We start from the raw sequence: 16,748 nt of genomic DNA, 5'->3' as shown, positions 1-16,748 counted from the left end.
TCCCTGGGGGCCGGGGCGTCGGGGCAGGACGGGGAGAACTTCCAGCTGTTGCCGAACTCCAGGGCGCTGCTCACCACGGACTGGCTCCGCGTGGTGAAGTCATTGACGGCGTTGTCGTCAAAGTTCCCACACAGCCCACAGACCCGGCCCTGCAGACGGGGGACGGCGGCACGGGGGGCTCAGGGCGTGTGCAGGAGGGGCCAGAGCCCAGCCCAGCCCGGCAGGGGGCACTCCAGGGCAGTGCCCTGTGAACTTGCAGGATGGCGGGGCACACAGTGGGCCCTATGGTCAGCAGGGGGCAAGTGGACAGGTGAGCAGGGGGCAGGCAGGCAGGTGGGTAGACAGGTGAGCAGGGGACAGGCAGGCAGGTGGGCAGGTGAGCAGGGGGCAGGCAGGCAGGTGGACAGGTACAGTGGACAGGCAGACAGGTGGACAGGTGCAGGAGGCAGGCAGGCAGGTGGACAGGTGAGCAGGGGGCAGGCAGGCAGGTGGACAGGTGAGCAGCGGGCAGGCAGGCAGGTGGGCAGATGGGGGGTGGACAGGTGGGCAAGCAGTCCCAGTGGGCATGGGGATACCAGGGAGCAAGAACAGCATTCTAAGCAGGACTCTGCCTATTGGTCTGTTTGGTCTCAACACAGGCCTTTCAGAAATTGGCGTTGTGAGTGGACTCGCCCTGGCCCTCAGTGGAGTGTCAGCTGCCAGACGGCCCCCTGGGAGCCAGATCTAGGAGTAGGGGCTCTGACCCTGCCTGAAGGGGTCCACAGCCCGCCCATTCTCACCTTGTAGTCCTGCTGCAGTCGGATGAACAGGCTTGTCTTCCGGTCCCAGGACAGCACCAGGCCACTGTGAGTCTCCACGGTCAGGTAGATGCCCATGTACCGGACCTTGTAGGGCAGGTCTCCGCCCGGCCCCCTCTGCACCACCTTGTAGGTGCCTTCATGCAAGACCAGCTCATAGTTCTGCAGAGGGCACACGGAGGTGGTGGTTGCAGGGACTGAGAGGCATGCTTGGGGGCCGGAGCCCACCGACCTACGGTAGTCAGGGGCCCAAGGCACAGGACTGGGGTCAAGGATGAGCTGGCTCCTGACACTGTCAGCGAACAGGAAGCCAGAGGCCAAGCAGGGTGTGCTGGGAGCCCGGGGAGGTCACGTGGAAGGTTGGGGCCACAGGCCAGTGGGGCTGATGCCCCCGGCCAACCGTGCGGCTCCCTGTCTGGTGAACTCTGGCGTCCCTCTGCTGGAATTGGGTACCCTGATGTAGTGGGCTGAATGCAGGCCCCCCAAAAGGTGTGTCCACATTCCGGCCCCTGGAACCTGTGAATGCGACCTTGTTTGGAAAAAGGGTCTCTGCAGGGGTCAGTGAGGGATGAGCTCCTCCCGGATTAGGGTGGGCCTCAGTCCAAACACAGGTGTCCCTGTGACAGGAGAGAGGGGGCGGGCCCGCGGGGGGAGGGGCCGGTGGAGCCCCGGGGCTGGGGGAGGCAGGAGGGAGCCCCCCTGGAGGCTGGCGGGGGGCTCGGCCCTGGGACACCTGCTGCTCAGAACCGAGAGAGAATGCATTTCTCTAGCTTCAGGTCCCCCCAGCTGTGGCCATTTGTCCAGGCAGCCCTAGGACATCCAGCCGGAGGGCAGAGGGAGGGACAGGGCTCCCGGTGGCCCCTCACCTCCAGGAACAGCTTGATGGCCTTGGAGCAGGTGACGCCCGTGGTCCCGCAGGGGACGTTCTCGGTGACCACGCGGAAGGTGCCGTTGGCAGTGCTGTTGCCCCCACAGTGGTCCTGGGCCAGGGAGGGTCAGGCTGAGCTCAGGGCTGCGGGAGTGGGCGGGCGGAGGAGGGGGGCGCGGAGGGGGCCCCCGCGTACCTGGGCCAGCGTGTACTCGCAGCTCCCCTCGAAGCTGTAGCGCTCCCCGTCGAAGGTGATGAAGTGGCCGTCCCCGTAGGCCACGCAGGTGCCCAGGCAGGGCTTGCGGCCGCACTCCCACCTGCGGTTCCTGCACGTGCTGTGAGGACAGGGGACAGCCTGCTTGCCTGCTGCCCAGGACCAGCCCCGCCCCGCCGCACTCTCCAGAGGGCTGAGTGAAGGGGTGAGCGCGGGCACGGGCCCGCCGCCCGCCCGTCTCTGGCTTCCAGGCCCTTGGCGCCTGCAGTGAGGCGGGGCTGGGGACCCTGGCGGCAGCTCTGAAGGCCTGGCCCTGGGGGACCTTCCTAGGACAGAGGGGACCGTCCAGGGCTTCCCCGGGGCTGGGGGCCACGCCAGGCCCCAGCTCCCCCCCACCTCCCTCCCTCCCGTGGAGGAAGCCCTGACTCACCAGGTGTTACAGTCCACCCTGATGGTGTCCCCGGGTTTGTAGGTGGCCTCGTTGTGCAGACAGGGGCAGTCCTCCTCGGCCACGCAGCCCCCACTCCCGTCCGACACCAGCCCCGGGGGGCAGACACAGCCAGACACGCAATGGGTGCTGAACTGTGGACGGGCACGGCGTCAGTGCTCGTCCCCCCTGTGCCCGGGGACACTGGGGGGCGGCACGCCCTCCCCGGCCACTCACGCAGTCCACGTCCAGCGTGTGGCAGCTCCTGAGACACTCAGCCCCGGGCGTGCCCGCCGAGGCGCTGTTGCAGTCCAGGTACACCATGGGGGCCGCACACCCTGCAGAGGGAGGCAGCTGGGCTGGGAGGGGCCCCAGCCCAGGCCCGCAGAAGCCCCTGCCCCCGGGCGCGGCGGGGGGCCCTACCTGAGCTCTTCTGCTCCGCCGCTCCCAGGCAACTCAGCTTCCCACCCGCACACGAGCTGTGAGAAAGACCGCCCTGCCTGGGCCCACTGCCCACCCACCGCCCCGCAGGCCCCACCCAGAGCTCTGCCCAGAGCCCAACACACACGCCCTCCTGGGTGCCGGACCCTCGGAACCCTCTCCCTGGCCGGGGGAGGGGTCCCTCTTTACTGCACGGCTGAGGGGGAGGCCCGGGGGGGGCCCTCCCCAGGGAGCCCCTCTGTGTTTCACAGTCCTCTGGGGAGGCCCAGGGGTCTTCGGGTGTGACACGGGGGGCGAGACCGTTGTGGGCCCAGCTGGCTGCTTACCAGACCACGCCGTTGTCATGCACCACGTCCCCCGGGGCCACCACAGAGCCACGGAAGTAGCAGGGGCATGCGTCGGCGGACACGCAGGCGCCCGAGTCGTCCAGGAAGGTGCCCGAGGGGCAGACGCATCCGTCCACGGGCACGAAGGCGATGCCGCAGGTGACGTCCACCTGGCTCAGAGCGCGGCAGGAGGGCTGGCAGCCATGAGCCACGTAGCTGTAGTGCTGGGACTTGGGGCAGCTACTCACATACTTGGCTGGGGGCAGGGGCAGCGCTCCAGTCAGGGGCTGGAGGGCCCCTCCGGGCTGGGGCGCACACAGCCCGAGACTCAGTTTCCCCTCTGACACCAGGCCCTTGGCTGGCCCAGACGAGGAAGCGTGAAGCTCTGGCTGAGAGCGTGGGAGTGGGGGTCCCCAGCCCCCCGGCCCTCCCCCGGTGCTGCCAGGCTGGCCGGGGACACTCACTGCACACGCCGTCCCTCCAGCCGCTGAGCAGCACCCCCTTGGCGGTGCAGGCGTGCACGTAGGAGGACAGGGCCGCGCACAGGCAGTCCTCGCTCTTCTCACAGTTACACGTGTCGAACATGCAGTTCTGGGGACGGGGCCGCGGGGGCCGTTAGGGACCCCAGCCCACCGAGGCCCCTCTCTCCCCGTGCGTCCTTCCTGGGACTCCCACCCGGGCCCTCGGCACCCACAGATCTGTGAGGCGCCCAGGAGGGCAGCTGGTGCACTAAGGGACCGCACAGGCCAGGTCGGGGAGGGGGCAGCAAGGAGGCACGAGGCCGGGCCAAGGTCAGGGTCAGCAGGGGCCTCCACGGGACCAGGGCCGGGTCCGACTGCATTCCGCATACATCACTGCTTGTGCTGCTTATGGGGGGCACGTGGGGTGAAGAGGGTGGAGCTATGCCACCCCCAGCTTGGGCAGAGGTGGGCCAGGGCTTCCACCTGCAGACACACACTCCTGGGGGTGCATTCGTGTGCACTGTAGGCCTTCGAGCTTCTGCAAAAGTGGCCTACCAGCCAACTGTTGTGGGTTGGGTTGGGTGTCCCCAAAAGATATGCAGAAGCCCTAACCTCCAAGGCCTAAGAAAATGACCTTATTGGAAATAGGGTCTTTGCAGATGTGATTAAGGTAAGGTCATCGGGATGGGCCCTGAGTTTGGACACAGACACAGGGGAGGGGCACGGAGGCAGAGGTTGGGGTGATGTAGCCACAAGCCCAGGGGTACCTGGGGCCTCGAGAGGCTGGGAGATGCAGGAGGAGGGCCTGTAGCCGTAGGAGGGAGCGTGGCCTGCCCACCCCTTGCTTGTGGACTTTTGTCCTCCAGGACTGGGCCCAGAAGCAATTTCTCTAGTTTTTAGCGACCTGGTTTGTGCTCCTCGGTGACACCAACAGCCACACCCACGGTGGCCCAGGGGAGGACTGACCGACCCGTGCACGTGCTGTGGGGTCCTTGAGCCAGGGAAGCACCGGGGAGCTGGGGGTCTCACCAAGTAGAAGGGCGCGGGGTTGAGGACAGAGTGGCAGCGGGAGAAGACTCCGGCCGGGTCAGTCAGCAGGGAGCACCAGTGCTGGGCGTAGTTCTCTGGGACAGGGAAGGTGAGCTGGCTGGCTGGCCACCACCTACACCCCTCCTCCCCCACGGCCGCCCACCCCGGCAGCCTCGGCTCCTGCACCCAGGCCCCCGGGCCCCCACCGCCCCGGGAGAGCTGAGCTGGAATGTGGGGCTGACCCATGATGCTAATGGGACAGCAGGGCGCTCGCCCCAGAGACGGGCCCCAGGCCCTGCCGCCAGCATGCACGCATGCATCCTGGATATCGGGGTCCCCCAGCCCCACCCACCCCAGGGCCTGGTGAGACGGGAAGCTTCAGCTCCTAGGCCCGGCCCAGGTAAACGGAGGGCTCCTAGGGGTGGGAGTACCGTTCTCCACGCTGAGGGAGCAGGGGTCCTCGAAGCTGTTCTTGACGTTGGGGCAAGCGGCCTGGGTCTTCCAGGTGTTGGCGAAGGCGGCAGCCGTGCCCTCCACCACGCCGCTGAGGGTCCGGAAGTCATCGGCCTGGTTCTGGTTGAAGTTCCCGCACAGGCCTGGGGGCCGGGGCCCAGGGATGGAGCATTAGTGGGGAGTCCAGCCTGGCCATCCTGCTGGCCCCGCAGTCCCTCTAGAAACCATCACAAGGAGACCAGCCAGAGAGCTCCATCCCAGGATTTTGGTTCCAGAGCCATCTGCAGATAAGCCCTGGTGGAGATCAGCCCCTGTGCAAAGCCTGCCCTAGTAAGGACAGCGTGGCTCACTGTCCACCCCCCACCCCAGGTCACCTCCCGGGGGCCGCAGGTCGGATGCGGGGTTCCCTGGGAGCAGCTCCCTCCCAATCCCCACTCCCTGCCAGACTCTAGCGCATCCCGCTTGCTGCTGAGTCCAGGGACCAGCGGCCCCCGAGCCCACCCAGCCGGCCTCACCGCACATCTGTCCGCGGTAGGAGGGCTCCAGCCTGAGGAACAGCTGCATGAGCGGCACCAGCTGCACCTGCAGCTGCAGCCCGAGGCCCGTGTGCACCAGGACGAAGAAGGAGGTGGGCCTGAAGATCGTGATGTTGGCTGCAGGGATGGGGACCAAGTCAGAGTCTGGCCCGACGGAACCCCCTTGCTCCTGGGACAGCCCGGGGGGCGGGGCGGGTCCTCTGGGGATGGGCTGGGAGGAGACAGGTGTCTGGTGGGCCCTGGGAGTGGGCAGTGCTGGGAGTGACCGGTCCTGGTCCCCAGGAGGCCGGGCACCGAGCGTGCTCCACACCAGGTCCCCACAGATCGGACCATACCCACTTGCAGACAGGAAACCAACCACGGGATATTCCAGAACTGCCCCAGGCCATGAGGAACTAGCAAGGGACCTAGCTGGCTGTGTGCAGGCTCTGGGGGGCAGGCCGCCTCGCCGCAGCCTGGCCCAGCCGTCCCGGGCCCATACCTGCTGACATGGGCAGCTGGGTGTAGATGGAGTTCAGGAACACCCCGCCGTTGGCCTGGATCTGGATGATCTGGGGAGGGGAGGCAGCCAGGTCGGTGGGGGAGGAGCCCGCCTGCCTCAGGGGCCAGGGAGCGCTCCCCAGGGGCCAGAGCCGGGCGCGGAGCTCTGGCCTTGAGCCTCCAGCTCCGTGGGACGCTTAGGACCGGGGCTGGGGGCTGGGCCGGGGCCGTGGGGTTTAAGGAGGACTGGGGTCCACGTCCCTGGGGCCTGCGTGTCTTGCCAGCTTCCCTGTGTCCACCCCTCCCCCGCTGGAGCCTCACCGTGTCTCCGCCGTTCACGCTGAGTGCCACCGATTTGAGGCAGTTCTCGTTGTCCGTCAGGCCACACCTGCGCAGCTCGGCCAGCACGCTGAAGCTGTTCTCTGCACACGTCTGACAGGGCGAAGCCACCAGCGCGTTGGGGGACAGCCACTCCCCAGCACAGGCAGGGTGGCCTGTTCCCAGCATTGCCGGGTGGGTGCAGACGGACGGCGGCTCACCCTGGCCTGGGGCGCCGGTGGCCACCTCCAGGCAGCTTGTCTCAGGGCCTGGGAGCCCCTGGCCCCGTGAGTGTGAGCCTGGGGGCTTCCCTTTGGGGATGCGACCCCAGGAGGAGATCCAGGGGCCCTCGCCCCCTCTGATGGCCACCACGGGGCCCTGCGCAGGGGCAGCGGGGGCCCGAGAGTGCCCGGGCAGGCCCGCAAAGCCCACGGGGCCGTACCTTGGACAGGACGTAGCTACAGTCTCCGTGCACGTCATAGAGCCTCTCGTCATAGGTGGAGATGTGGGACCCGCCCTGGACAGAGCAGGTGCCAGGGCAGGGAAGGTTCTGGCACCGCCACAGCCCTGCGGAGCAGGTGCTGGGAAGGGAGGCCGTGAGCAGAGCGGGCGTGATGTGCAGGAGGCAGACCCCAGCCCACGCACCCGCCCCCGGGGCAGGGCAGCCGGGAGGCCTACCAGGCGCTGCAGACGGTGGTGAAGGAGGCCCCCGGGGCGTAGGTGTGGCCGCCGTGGGTGCAGGGACACTGTTCCAGGGGCAGGCAGCCCCTGTGGGTGATGTCATCCAGCACCGTGCCTGGAGACAGCAGGGGCGTCATAAGTGGGCCGGGGCGGCTGTTGGAACCTCAGTGACCGGGAGCAGCCGGGAGGGTGGGGGCAGGTCCCCGAGGGCCAGGAGGACCTGCCTGGGGGGCAGAAGCAGCCGTCCACGCAGTGGTCCTCGCAGAGCTGGGAGCGCTGGGGGTTGGAGCAGGTGTCCGCGCAGGGCGAGCCGCACTCGCGGTGCTGCATGTTGAGGGGGCAGGTCTGGGCTGCAGGGGGGAGGACGCACTTGGGCCCCAGGAAGCCGCCCAGGCGAGGGGCGCCCAGGCAGGCCACCTCCGCCCCTAGCCTTCCGTGTGCCATCAGGGGTCCCCCAAAGCCACAGCCGGGCTCAGGGAGCCCCTCGCCTTGGGAGGCTGGGCCCCGCCTGTCCCGGCCCCCAGCTGACTTCTGGGTGAGGCGGCAGGCAGGGGACCCTGGGGTGCAGCGCCTCCCGGACAGCCCCCCTGGGCCCGCCTGGCTTCTGGGGTGAGCTCAGCTCCCTGCACCCAGGCCGGGTCCTCCCTCTGAGCCTCCCAGGTCCCCTTTCTGTTCTCCTGGCCACCCTCCCGACCGACTGTCCCGGGCGTCCTGCCCAGGGGTCCCTCCCCCGTCCCCAGGGACCCGGAGTGGGTGTGGGGCTGGGGCTGGCCCTGGTCGGGGGCCACTCACGGCAGAGGTCCGGGCCCCTCCAGTTCTGGGGCTGTCCCCCCGCGTGGGCGCACTGGCGGGAGTACTCTGCGAAGGTGGCGCAAGGGCAGGTGGGGCACCAACACAGGTCCTGGGTGCAGGCGGCCACGTACGCGGCAGGGTCCACCAGCACGGTGCACTCTGCAAAGGCCCGGCCGAGCAGGGTGCGGTGGCAGATGCCCTCCTGGGGAGCACAGAGGCTTGGCACCGTCCGCCCTCGGCGCGTGTGGGGCACCCCGGGCCCTGCAGGCTTTTCCAGGCCAGGGGGCCCCCTTCCTCCCCTTGAGGTTCCTTTCATCCCTCCATCCGTCTGTCCGTCTGTCCATCTACCCACACATTACCCATCGCCTATCATCCCTCCACCCTCCCATGCATCCGTCCGCCCAGCCAGCCGGCCAGCTGGCCACCCTCCCTTCCTCCCCTCAACCACCGTGGACTTGCCACCACTGGGTGCAGAGTTCTGCTTGGCTCTGGGGACTGAGCCATGACTGTGGACTCCACCCGCCCCCCAGGGCTCCAGGACACACCTGCGCATGGTGTGAGCCCCCAGGAAAGGTGCCCCCCAGCCCCAGAGGCCAGTCAGAGAAGGGGGAGGCCCTCAGGCAGCCCCAGCAGAGCCAAAGCCAGCCTGCCGATGAACCCTTCCTCCTTCCCTGGCACCCCTCCCCCTGCCCCCAACCAGCTGGGGGGGGTACTGCAGTTCCACATCCTGATTTAAGGCTCATGGATAGATTCTAAAGGTGGGGTCCTCCCAACTTCCTTGTAGGGCTCCTTCACCTGGGCTCCCAAGTGCCCCACCACGGGCAGGACTGCATATGTGCGGACACGTATTTGCACACACATGTGCATTGCCCACACTCTCAGAACAGGTGTGCGGTGGGGGGAGGTGAGTAGGTGAGAGGGTGTGTCTCCAGAGTGGTGGCCACGTCCTCCGCCACCCGAGGGCTAGGAGACCCTCTCTCCCTGGACACCCCAGGACCCAGCCCAGGAAGCCTGAACCCGCCCTCCTGGCTGTCCCCCTGCCCGGGGAGGGGGAGCTCACCCAGTCTGTGCAGTTGCTGGCCGGGGAAGGCGGGGGGTCCTGGCACTGCTCTGTGGGCCCGTCCAGCTTCTGTAGATTCCCGAACTGCAGAGGGGTCAGCCTGGCGTCTGTGGACAGGAGATGCTGGTGTGGAGCATGCTGAGGGCCCCTGGGGGCAGTGTGGGCCGTGGCTGCCAGGGGGGCCCTGCCCATGCCCGGGGCACCCCAAACTTCTCCTGGGGCGTCACTGGCTTGAGTGTTGTCCAGTGCCCAGGCTGCCCCCTCCCTGCCTCCTCGGGAGCATCCAGCGCCCCCGGGCAGGACCCACAGCTCGGCTTCCGGCCGTTCCCTGACCCCGCCCTGACCCCAGGCGGCACTCACTATGGGAGTAGAACTCTTGGACCGCCGGGAGCCCGTTGAAGTCCCCGCACAGACCACATGTCTGGTTGGCGTACTTGGGGTCCAGCTCCAGCTGGGGGTAGAGGGGGGGCAGCTCCAGCCTCAGCCAGCCAAGCCCTCAGCCCCGCCACCCCTGCTGCCCTCGCCCCCGGGGCTGGGAGGGGCGTGGGGGGGCGCCCTCACCAGGGCACTGCCCTCTCTGTTCCACATGAAGGTCAGCATCAGCCGGACGGTGACCTTGATGTAGACGCTGCTCTGCTCCACCAGCAGGCCTGCACGGCTGTAGGGCAGCTCCCCCCTGGGGTGGAAAGTTCCGGTCGCCCTGCGGCCAGGGTGTCCAGCAGGGCCCTCCCCCACCGAGCCCTGAGCCGCGAGCCCCAGAGTCCCGGCACCTCCCCAGCCTGCGCCAGGCGCACCGCTGCCCGTTGATGAGGATGGAGCCGTTGTAGGCCTCCAGCACCAGCCCCTGCGTCTTGAGGACGATGTGGGTGATGGTGGGCCTGGAGCCGGCCCGGCCGCGGCGCAGCTGGATGTTGAAGTCCTCGTAGGCGGCTCCGCAGTGCGCTGAGAAGACGTAGTTGCACAAGCCCGGGAAGCGGAAGACGTCGCCGTCGAAGGTCTTGTAGTGGAAGTCGCCCCAGGCGCTGCACACGCGCCCGTTGTGCGCGGGGTTCCGGGCTGTGGGGAGCGCGTGCTGGGGTCCCGGCAGATGCCACCAGCCTCGCCCAGCCACCCACCAGCAGCTGTCCCCGGGTCTGGGCTGCGGAGCCAGGAGGGCAGCCGCTCGCCCGCCTCGCTGCCCTGAGCCGCCCTGATGCTCCCTGAGAGCCCTGATCCTACACCAGCGTCCAGGGTCAGCCCCCAGGAGAGCTGGCCCAGGGAAGGCTCCCGGCCGGGACCAAGGCCATTCAGTCGCCCACAGCGTACCAGCTTTACCCCCCAGATCTGTGAGCCCCTACCCCCACCCCGTCAGCAGTGGGCAGCATCCACTCACAGCTCATGGTGGGCAAGACGGTGATGGGCGGGATGACGGTGCTCCAAGCTGCAGAGGAGGGTGGGTCACACTAGAAATGCGGCCAGGCGGGGACCCCTCATCCTCCTCCCTGGTTGGGCCCTGGGGCAACAGAGAGGTGCAGGCCGCCCTGACCCAGCCCAGCGAGCCCCAGGACTAGGGCTGCCCCTCCGCGGCCCTCCCCATCTGCCCAACACACACTGCTGCCCTGTGTGTGTGCGTGCGCGTGAATGTGCGCGGTGTGTGAGTTCGTGTGAGCATTTCAGCCTTTCTGCTCTGTGCCTTAGCTTTCCGGGACCCATGCCCCCTGCCGTCCCTTCTTGTGGGCGGGTGGGATCCAGGAGGGTCTCTGTGGGACATGCAGCTGATGTGGAAATCTGATGTCCAGATCCCTGGCCCACTGGGAGCCCAGCCCCTCCTGCCTGCAGAGCCTGGGCCACATACCGACGTCTGCCCTCCGACTGTGCGTGGCAGCCTCTGTGCTGGCCTGGCTGGGCTCCACGCTGCCCTGGGTCTCTGCAGGGAAAGGGGACGGGAGTCGTGAGAAGCCGGACATTCGCCATCCTTCCTCTGCAGGCTTCAGGGGGGCGGCCCCATGAACACTCGACCAGGTGGAAAGCAAGGCTCCGCCGGGATAGGAGGCCTCTGCAGGGAGCCGCAGCTACCCGGTGGCCTTGCGCTGACCCCCACCCACCCCATCTACAAATCCAGGGTGGTGCCTCATCTCTCCGGGATGGGGCAGTTGGTGCTGCTGGCTCCGGGCAGGAGAATGGAATCAGGAAAAGGCGTTGGCCCCATTGACCCTGGCCACCCCAGAAGAGGGTTCGGCCCCATCCCGGCGTCCTTTGGAGAAGGACAAAGACCGGCTTTGTTGGGGAGAAAGACTCACGCAGCTGGGGAGGCTTCTGGGCATGACTTAGCAGAAACCCAAGACCAGAGCCAGATTGGAGTTAGAACTGTCCGTCATGGCGGCGGGAGGCCTGGGGGCCCTGGTGCTGGGGTGGCTGCGCCTGGGGCCCTGTGCGCCCACCGCCTCCAGGCAGGGCCTCCTCCGCCAGCCTGACTCCCCGGTGGCCGGGCTCCCACATCCCCTCGCTGCCGTGGTGGGCGTAGGGAGCCCTCCCAGGCCCCTCTGCCGAGCTCAGGCTGCGGCACCCCCTTCACATGGCCCTGACCTCCTTCCTGCGGTCTGCCAGGAGTCTCCACGCTCAGCCCAAATCTGAGCTTCCTGGGGAGTGGGAGGTGGGACCCCGATGTCCCCACGTCCCTGGTGCAACCAGCTCGGCGAGGGGCACGGTGAGGCCTCTATTCCGTTCCACTATCCCAGCGGGGACCTCGCATATGGAAACCACAGGGACTGGCCCGGCATTAAACTTTCCTTCCGAGGGCCCCAGGTGACTGCCTTTCCCACAGGCGCAGCTGCTCCCGCCGTCCACCCCTGACCCCAGAGCTGCAGCCCCTCCCGCGTGAGCCTGGCTAGGGCCAGATGCTGGCCGCACCCCACAGTCAGAAGCCAGAGGGTGTCCCAGTGGCAGTTTGCACCCCACACCGCCTCCCCATCCAGGCCCGGTTTCCACAAGAATTGGCTCAACTCGGGGCCCTCCTCAGGCGGGGTCACTCGCCCAGCGAGACCTGGTCTCCATCACCGGGCCCGAGAAATGCCCGCTCCCGACTGTCCCTTCACACCGCGGCTGATAGCAGCCCCCCCGACGTGGGGTCCTCCTCTCAGACCGACTTCGCCCGCCCCAGCGGGATTTGCCCCCCAGAGAGACGCAGGTGGAGGATGAGGAGGCTCACTGGCGAGACCCACTCATCAGGCGCGTGGTCTGGGGCCGGCATGGCCCAGATGAGCCTGGAAGAGTTGGGAGGAGTGGGGGCCGGCTGCGCAAACCGGCAGATGGGCACCTGAATCACACAGCAGGCGGGGGGCCCCCCACCCCCGCTGGGAGTCACTCTGGGAAGTCCCCCCACCTCCGAGCCCTGCTCAGCCCCCAGGAAAGGCGGCTTGGGGCAGGGGCTCTGGGAGACGACTGATGGAGAGCTGTGGGCCAGTGTCCACCTGCCCAGGCCCCCGAGCCTGGGCGAGGCACCACGGGGAGGCCTCACGGGAGCAGCGCTCAGGGCCGGGACCGGGCGGGGCGGCCTGCAGTGGCCAGGGCTCCAGACCAGTCCTGCTGGCTGTCACCCAGGCAGCCCCTGAGGCCGTCTTTCATGTTGACAGTAGGTGTTAGGGCCAGTGGTGCTTCCCCTAGATGCTAAGTGCACGGGGCGGCCGGGGAGGCCGGAGGCCCGGGCGGTGGGCTCAGATGGAGCTCCCCTGCTGCTCGATCACCGGTCAGCTGTTCCAACCCTAATCTGAGGAGGAATTTTGGAGCCGCCGTGGGGGCTCCAGGACCAGAGAGACGCCCAGCCTCAGCCCCCACCCCAACACTCTCTCGGCGGTTCTCCCAGGGGACCCAGCTTCTCTGGGTGCGGGCTGAGAGCCTGGGGGCCGCACTGGGGATGCACGGGCAGGGTCCTGCCTGCCGTTCCCAGCAGGAGAACCCCCAGCGAGCGACCTGCTGGGCCCCCTGCTGCAGAGACGGAGCCGGGGTCTTCGTCCTCACCTGTCTTCTGCACCAGGAGCAGGGCCGCGAGGACCCAGGCCAGCACCAGGCACCCGCTTGGGGCACCCATCCTGGAGGGTGGCACGGTGGCAGGCAGGTGGCTGGGAGGGAGTGGGCCCCAGTGCTCGCTCCCTGGGGGCCCTGGGGCTTATATAGCAAGAAGCCTTGGCCCCGCGCCCGGCTCCTGGGCCACGCAGGGCTCCGTCCTTTCCCCTGGGGCAGCCACGTGTGTTTGCTTTCGGGGAGGGGCCGCGGCAGGAAAGACACCTGAAGGAGGAAGGATTTGCAGCTGTGGGCCCCAGATTCACAGGACCCCTGCCCCCACTCTCCCCCCCCTCCCCCGCCCCTCCACAGCTTCTGAGAATCAAAGGGAGAGGGGCGGCAGCCTGGTGCCCAGAGGGTGGTGCCGGCCGCCCATCCTGGGTGGCAAAGCCCCTGCATGCGGCCGCCCTGGGCCGCCCTGGTCATGTCTCGCTCACTCAGTAGGGAGGTGGTCAGCACGACCCCACGCTCAGCCCGGACGTCGATCCCCTCCCAGGAACCTGGCCAAGGCCTCAGCCATTGGGCAGCCTTGGGCACTGGCCGGGGGCACTCACCCCTGGTCCCTGGGGCTTCTGCCCAGCTAGGGGGTGGTCAGCCATGTGTGGAGGGCAGGGTACCTGGGCTGCATGGCTTGTGGGGGTCCTGGGAGGAGGCTCCATGCCCAGAGACCTTAGCCATGCTGACCAGTGCCCCTGCGGATCTCTGGGCTCCTCTCTGTCACCAAGTTCAGATTTGAGGGGAAACTGAGGCCCTGGGAGTGGACACCCAGGCTGGCCCTTGTCCATCACCTGCCCTGGCCAAGGCAGGACCAGGAGCTCCCAGCATGGTGGGTTTGACCCTCACCTCGCTCCTTAGTTGGCTAGGTGACCCGAGGCCGGGTAACCCAGAGGAAGCTGCAGCTCCTCATGGTCTCTGAGCCACCAGGGTCCTCGGCTGACAGCAGGCCATGCAGGGGCCGATGTCTACATGGTGGCATGCTCCTGGGGGCCCCCGGCAGGGCTGACAGGGTCACCTCGGGGGCCTGGGGGTCTCTCAACCCCAGTCCTGCCCTGAGTGCGAGCCACGAAGTCCCAGCTCCCCGGTTGCAGGGGTCACACGGTAACCTTTTCCGGGTCAGTGACCAGCTCGGCCTCACCAGCTGCCCCCTTCTGATTCACACTCCAGGTGTCTTATTCTCTGGCTCTGGCAAGAACGCTGGGCACCCTCACCCCAGGCTGCGTGTGTCTGAGAGTGACCCCTGGGGCGGACCCCGGCTGGGAGGCGCGGGACCCCCTCGGGCAGCTTCGCCATTGTGGGCGCACACACCTGGGATCCCCCTGCCTTTGTCTTTCCGAGGATTGATTCACGGAAGTGGAATTGCTGGGGCAACGGGAAAACCATCTCCAAAGCTTCCACGAAGCGTTTCGCTGGGCGGTCACACCTCTGCTTGGCTGACGGGCCCTCAGGCCGTGCAGGGTCTGCTGGCTCCTGGCGTCTTTAGAGCAGGGTGCCCCCGCCCGGGAGCCGGCCCCTGCTCCCTGGCGTCAGAGCTCCCGCAGACGGGCCTGGCATGCTGCCCACTTGCATCCGCGGCCCTGTGAACCTCCAGGCCTCCCTCAGCCTGAGCCCTCGGGGCCTGGCCCCCACTTCCCTGAGGGCTCCGGTTCTTGGTCCGTGCCCCACTGGGCGCCCGGCCACGCCCAGGCACCTGCCCCGCTGGCCCATCCCTCGGCCCCCTGACTCAGCGAGCACCCCCCAGCCTTCAAAGGGCCCCACCAGTCGCCTCCCAACCCCTGCACATGTGAGCCTTGGACTCGGGACCTGAATGTAAATTATTCGGGGCTTCGAGTTGGCCGTCTATCCCTCCCCGCCCCCACCTCGGAAGGAGAGCTTCATGCGGGCAGGGGCCTTGCCCACAGTCCACAGCTTGCACACAGTAGGCAGCCAAGGGACCTGGCGTGGCCCAGTGCCTGCCGCGGCCCCTCCCCGTGAGCACTGTCCTCTGGGCAGAGACGGGTGGAGGGCCCTCAGGGGCACAGCTATTGAGACATCCCGGATGCGGCTCAGGAGCCTGTTTGCTCAGCCAGTTTACCGCTTCACACTTGACAGAGCTGAGGACAGAGATAAAGGGAAGGAAGGAGAGCGGGCTGCCGGGAAGGAGCGGCCTCCTGGAGCTCGGGAGGGCTCCGCCAGGGACTGTGCCAGGAGCCTGTCCCGCCCTGGGTCCACCCCTGTCCTCGCTCAGCCCACAGACCCAGGGGCCCCGCGGAGCCCAGAGGCGGACTGCCCCCACCCCTCAAGGGCTTGCTGGGTGCGCAGGGGTCTTCAGCAACCCCGGGGCCCCTTCTGAGCTCACCCCTCCCTGCATCCCTGCATCCCAGCAGCGTGGACGCGCAGACACGAGGACGAGGCTCCCAGGATGCACCAGGACTCAGGCCTTTATTGAGCGTGGCCAGTCTGCCCGGATTCACCTCAGGCACTGTGGAGGGTGCAGGAGGATTGGGGCGCGGCCCTGGGGGGGCACAGGCATGGCTGGCTCTGGGTCTGCTCAGAGCGCACCCCGGACTATCACTGGGATGGTGCCTTTCACACCTGCTGCCTTCTGCCCCCCAGACAGCTGAACCTGGCAGCCCTGGCCTATGCCCCGGGGCTTGCACTCCCCATGGCCAAGGGGCCCAGTGGTGTGACTGCCAGGCTAGCCAGACAGTGCAGGCCGATTGACCCCGGTGGGGAGGGTGGCCAAGGCAAGGAAGCATCCCAGGTGACATGTGGGTGACAGGCCACTTTCTCCTGGCTTTGGGAAGGCAGGGCCTCATTCCTGCCCCTAACCCACTCAGGGTGTTTCCAGCGTGACTCAGGGGACCAGCTAGGTCCAGAAGAAACAGGTGGAGGATGCTCTGGGACATCATGGCCCCTGAGGCCCCCAGCTTGTCCATCGACAGACATTCCTGAGCACCTCCGCCCCATGCCAGGCATTTGGGATGCAGAGAGGGGTCCTTGACCACCCCGCTGGAGGGGGCAAGTCACCCTGGGGTGGTGGTGCGTGAGGCTGTGTTGGGGGCTGGGCCCTGGAGCCACCCCCACTGTGAGAAGGGCCATGCCCATTCCTCCCACCCTGCCCCCCAGGCTGTAAGCATGTAGAGAGCCTCCCACAGGACACCCCGTGCCCCAGGTGGAGACCACGAGTCCCCCCAGCCTCTTCTACTTTTTTCTGCTCTTCACACAGATCCTTTTCCTTGCCCTTGTCCTCTGTCCCTGCCTCCTTCCTTCCTTCTAGCAAATTCTGAGCCCCAGGGTGGGGCTGCCCTGGGCCCTGGGAATGCAACTTGGACAAGGAGAATGAAGGTCCTGCCGCATGGAGCTCACAATACACAGGGCCATCTGGGGCCACAAGAGGAGCTTTGGAGGGACGGAGAGAGTGATAGCTCTGCGGGGGGCGGGGGGGTGGTTTGCAACCTTCACCGCCGTCCGTCCAGATCACCTTTAATCTTTCCCCAAAAAGAGACTCCGTCCATTAGAGACTCCTTGGGCCCTGGTGCCCACCCTCCCCTCTCTGTCTCTGGATTTGATGGCCCCGGGGACCATAGGAGCGGGATCATGCAGTGCCTACCCCTCGGGTCTGGCTTATCTGCTCAGCATCATGTCTGTGAGGTGTGGCGGCAGGTGTCAGAATGCCCTCCCTTTCTTAGGCTCAGGGGTATCTCACTGTGTGACTACACAGATCTTGTTTCCCGTGTCATCTGCTGATGGACACGGGGTTGTTTCCAGCCGTTGGCTGCCGTTAACACGGGAGTGCAAGTATCTGCCCGAGTCCCTGCTTGCAGTTTCTTTGGGGATGGACCCAGGAG

The 16,748-nt window shown here is 67.4% G+C and overlaps 1 protein-coding gene across 1 annotated transcript in view; it reads right to left on the bottom strand.

Annotated features, from left to right (window-relative positions):
* Nucleotides 1-12,949, bottom strand: part of MUC5B (mucin 5B, oligomeric mucus/gel-forming) — a 21,226-nt gene extending 8,277 nt beyond the window's left edge. The window contains exons 1-25 of the mRNA XM_081798446.1: nucleotides 12,880-12,949; nucleotides 10,718-10,789; nucleotides 10,256-10,303; nucleotides 9,678-9,939; nucleotides 9,445-9,559; nucleotides 9,244-9,334; nucleotides 8,884-8,990; nucleotides 7,824-8,025; nucleotides 7,256-7,381; nucleotides 7,029-7,146; nucleotides 6,793-6,931; nucleotides 6,354-6,464; nucleotides 6,034-6,103; nucleotides 5,532-5,669; nucleotides 4,995-5,159; nucleotides 4,564-4,658; nucleotides 3,538-3,664; nucleotides 3,074-3,329; nucleotides 2,730-2,785; nucleotides 2,544-2,644; nucleotides 2,310-2,461; nucleotides 1,862-2,000; nucleotides 1,664-1,777; nucleotides 780-959; nucleotides 8-149 (exon numbers count right to left, since the gene is read on the bottom strand). Coding sequence (XP_081654572.1) covers nucleotides 8-149; nucleotides 780-959; nucleotides 1,664-1,777; nucleotides 1,862-2,000; nucleotides 2,310-2,461; nucleotides 2,544-2,644; nucleotides 2,730-2,785; nucleotides 3,074-3,329; nucleotides 3,538-3,664; nucleotides 4,564-4,658; nucleotides 4,995-5,159; nucleotides 5,532-5,669; nucleotides 6,034-6,103; nucleotides 6,354-6,464; nucleotides 6,793-6,931; nucleotides 7,029-7,146; nucleotides 7,256-7,381; nucleotides 7,824-8,025; nucleotides 8,884-8,990; nucleotides 9,244-9,334; nucleotides 9,445-9,559; nucleotides 9,678-9,939; nucleotides 10,256-10,303; nucleotides 10,718-10,789; nucleotides 12,880-12,949 — 3,196 coding nt within the window. The remainder of the gene's footprint in view (nucleotides 1-7; nucleotides 150-779; nucleotides 960-1,663; nucleotides 1,778-1,861; nucleotides 2,001-2,309; nucleotides 2,462-2,543; nucleotides 2,645-2,729; nucleotides 2,786-3,073; nucleotides 3,330-3,537; nucleotides 3,665-4,563; nucleotides 4,659-4,994; nucleotides 5,160-5,531; nucleotides 5,670-6,033; nucleotides 6,104-6,353; nucleotides 6,465-6,792; nucleotides 6,932-7,028; nucleotides 7,147-7,255; nucleotides 7,382-7,823; nucleotides 8,026-8,883; nucleotides 8,991-9,243; nucleotides 9,335-9,444; nucleotides 9,560-9,677; nucleotides 9,940-10,255; nucleotides 10,304-10,717; nucleotides 10,790-12,879) is intronic.
* Nucleotides 12,950-16,748: the final 3,799 nt, after the last annotated feature.

Source organism: Leptonychotes weddellii, chromosome 11 (assembly GCF_054177405.1).
Source record: "Leptonychotes weddellii isolate Sample4059 chromosome 11, ASM5417740v2, whole genome shotgun sequence".
In the NCBI taxonomy this organism is placed as follows: domain Eukaryota; kingdom Metazoa; phylum Chordata; class Mammalia; order Carnivora; family Phocidae; genus Leptonychotes; species Leptonychotes weddellii.
The sequence above is the reverse complement of the archived record's forward strand: the minus strand, read 5'-3'. Positions and strand labels throughout refer to the sequence as shown.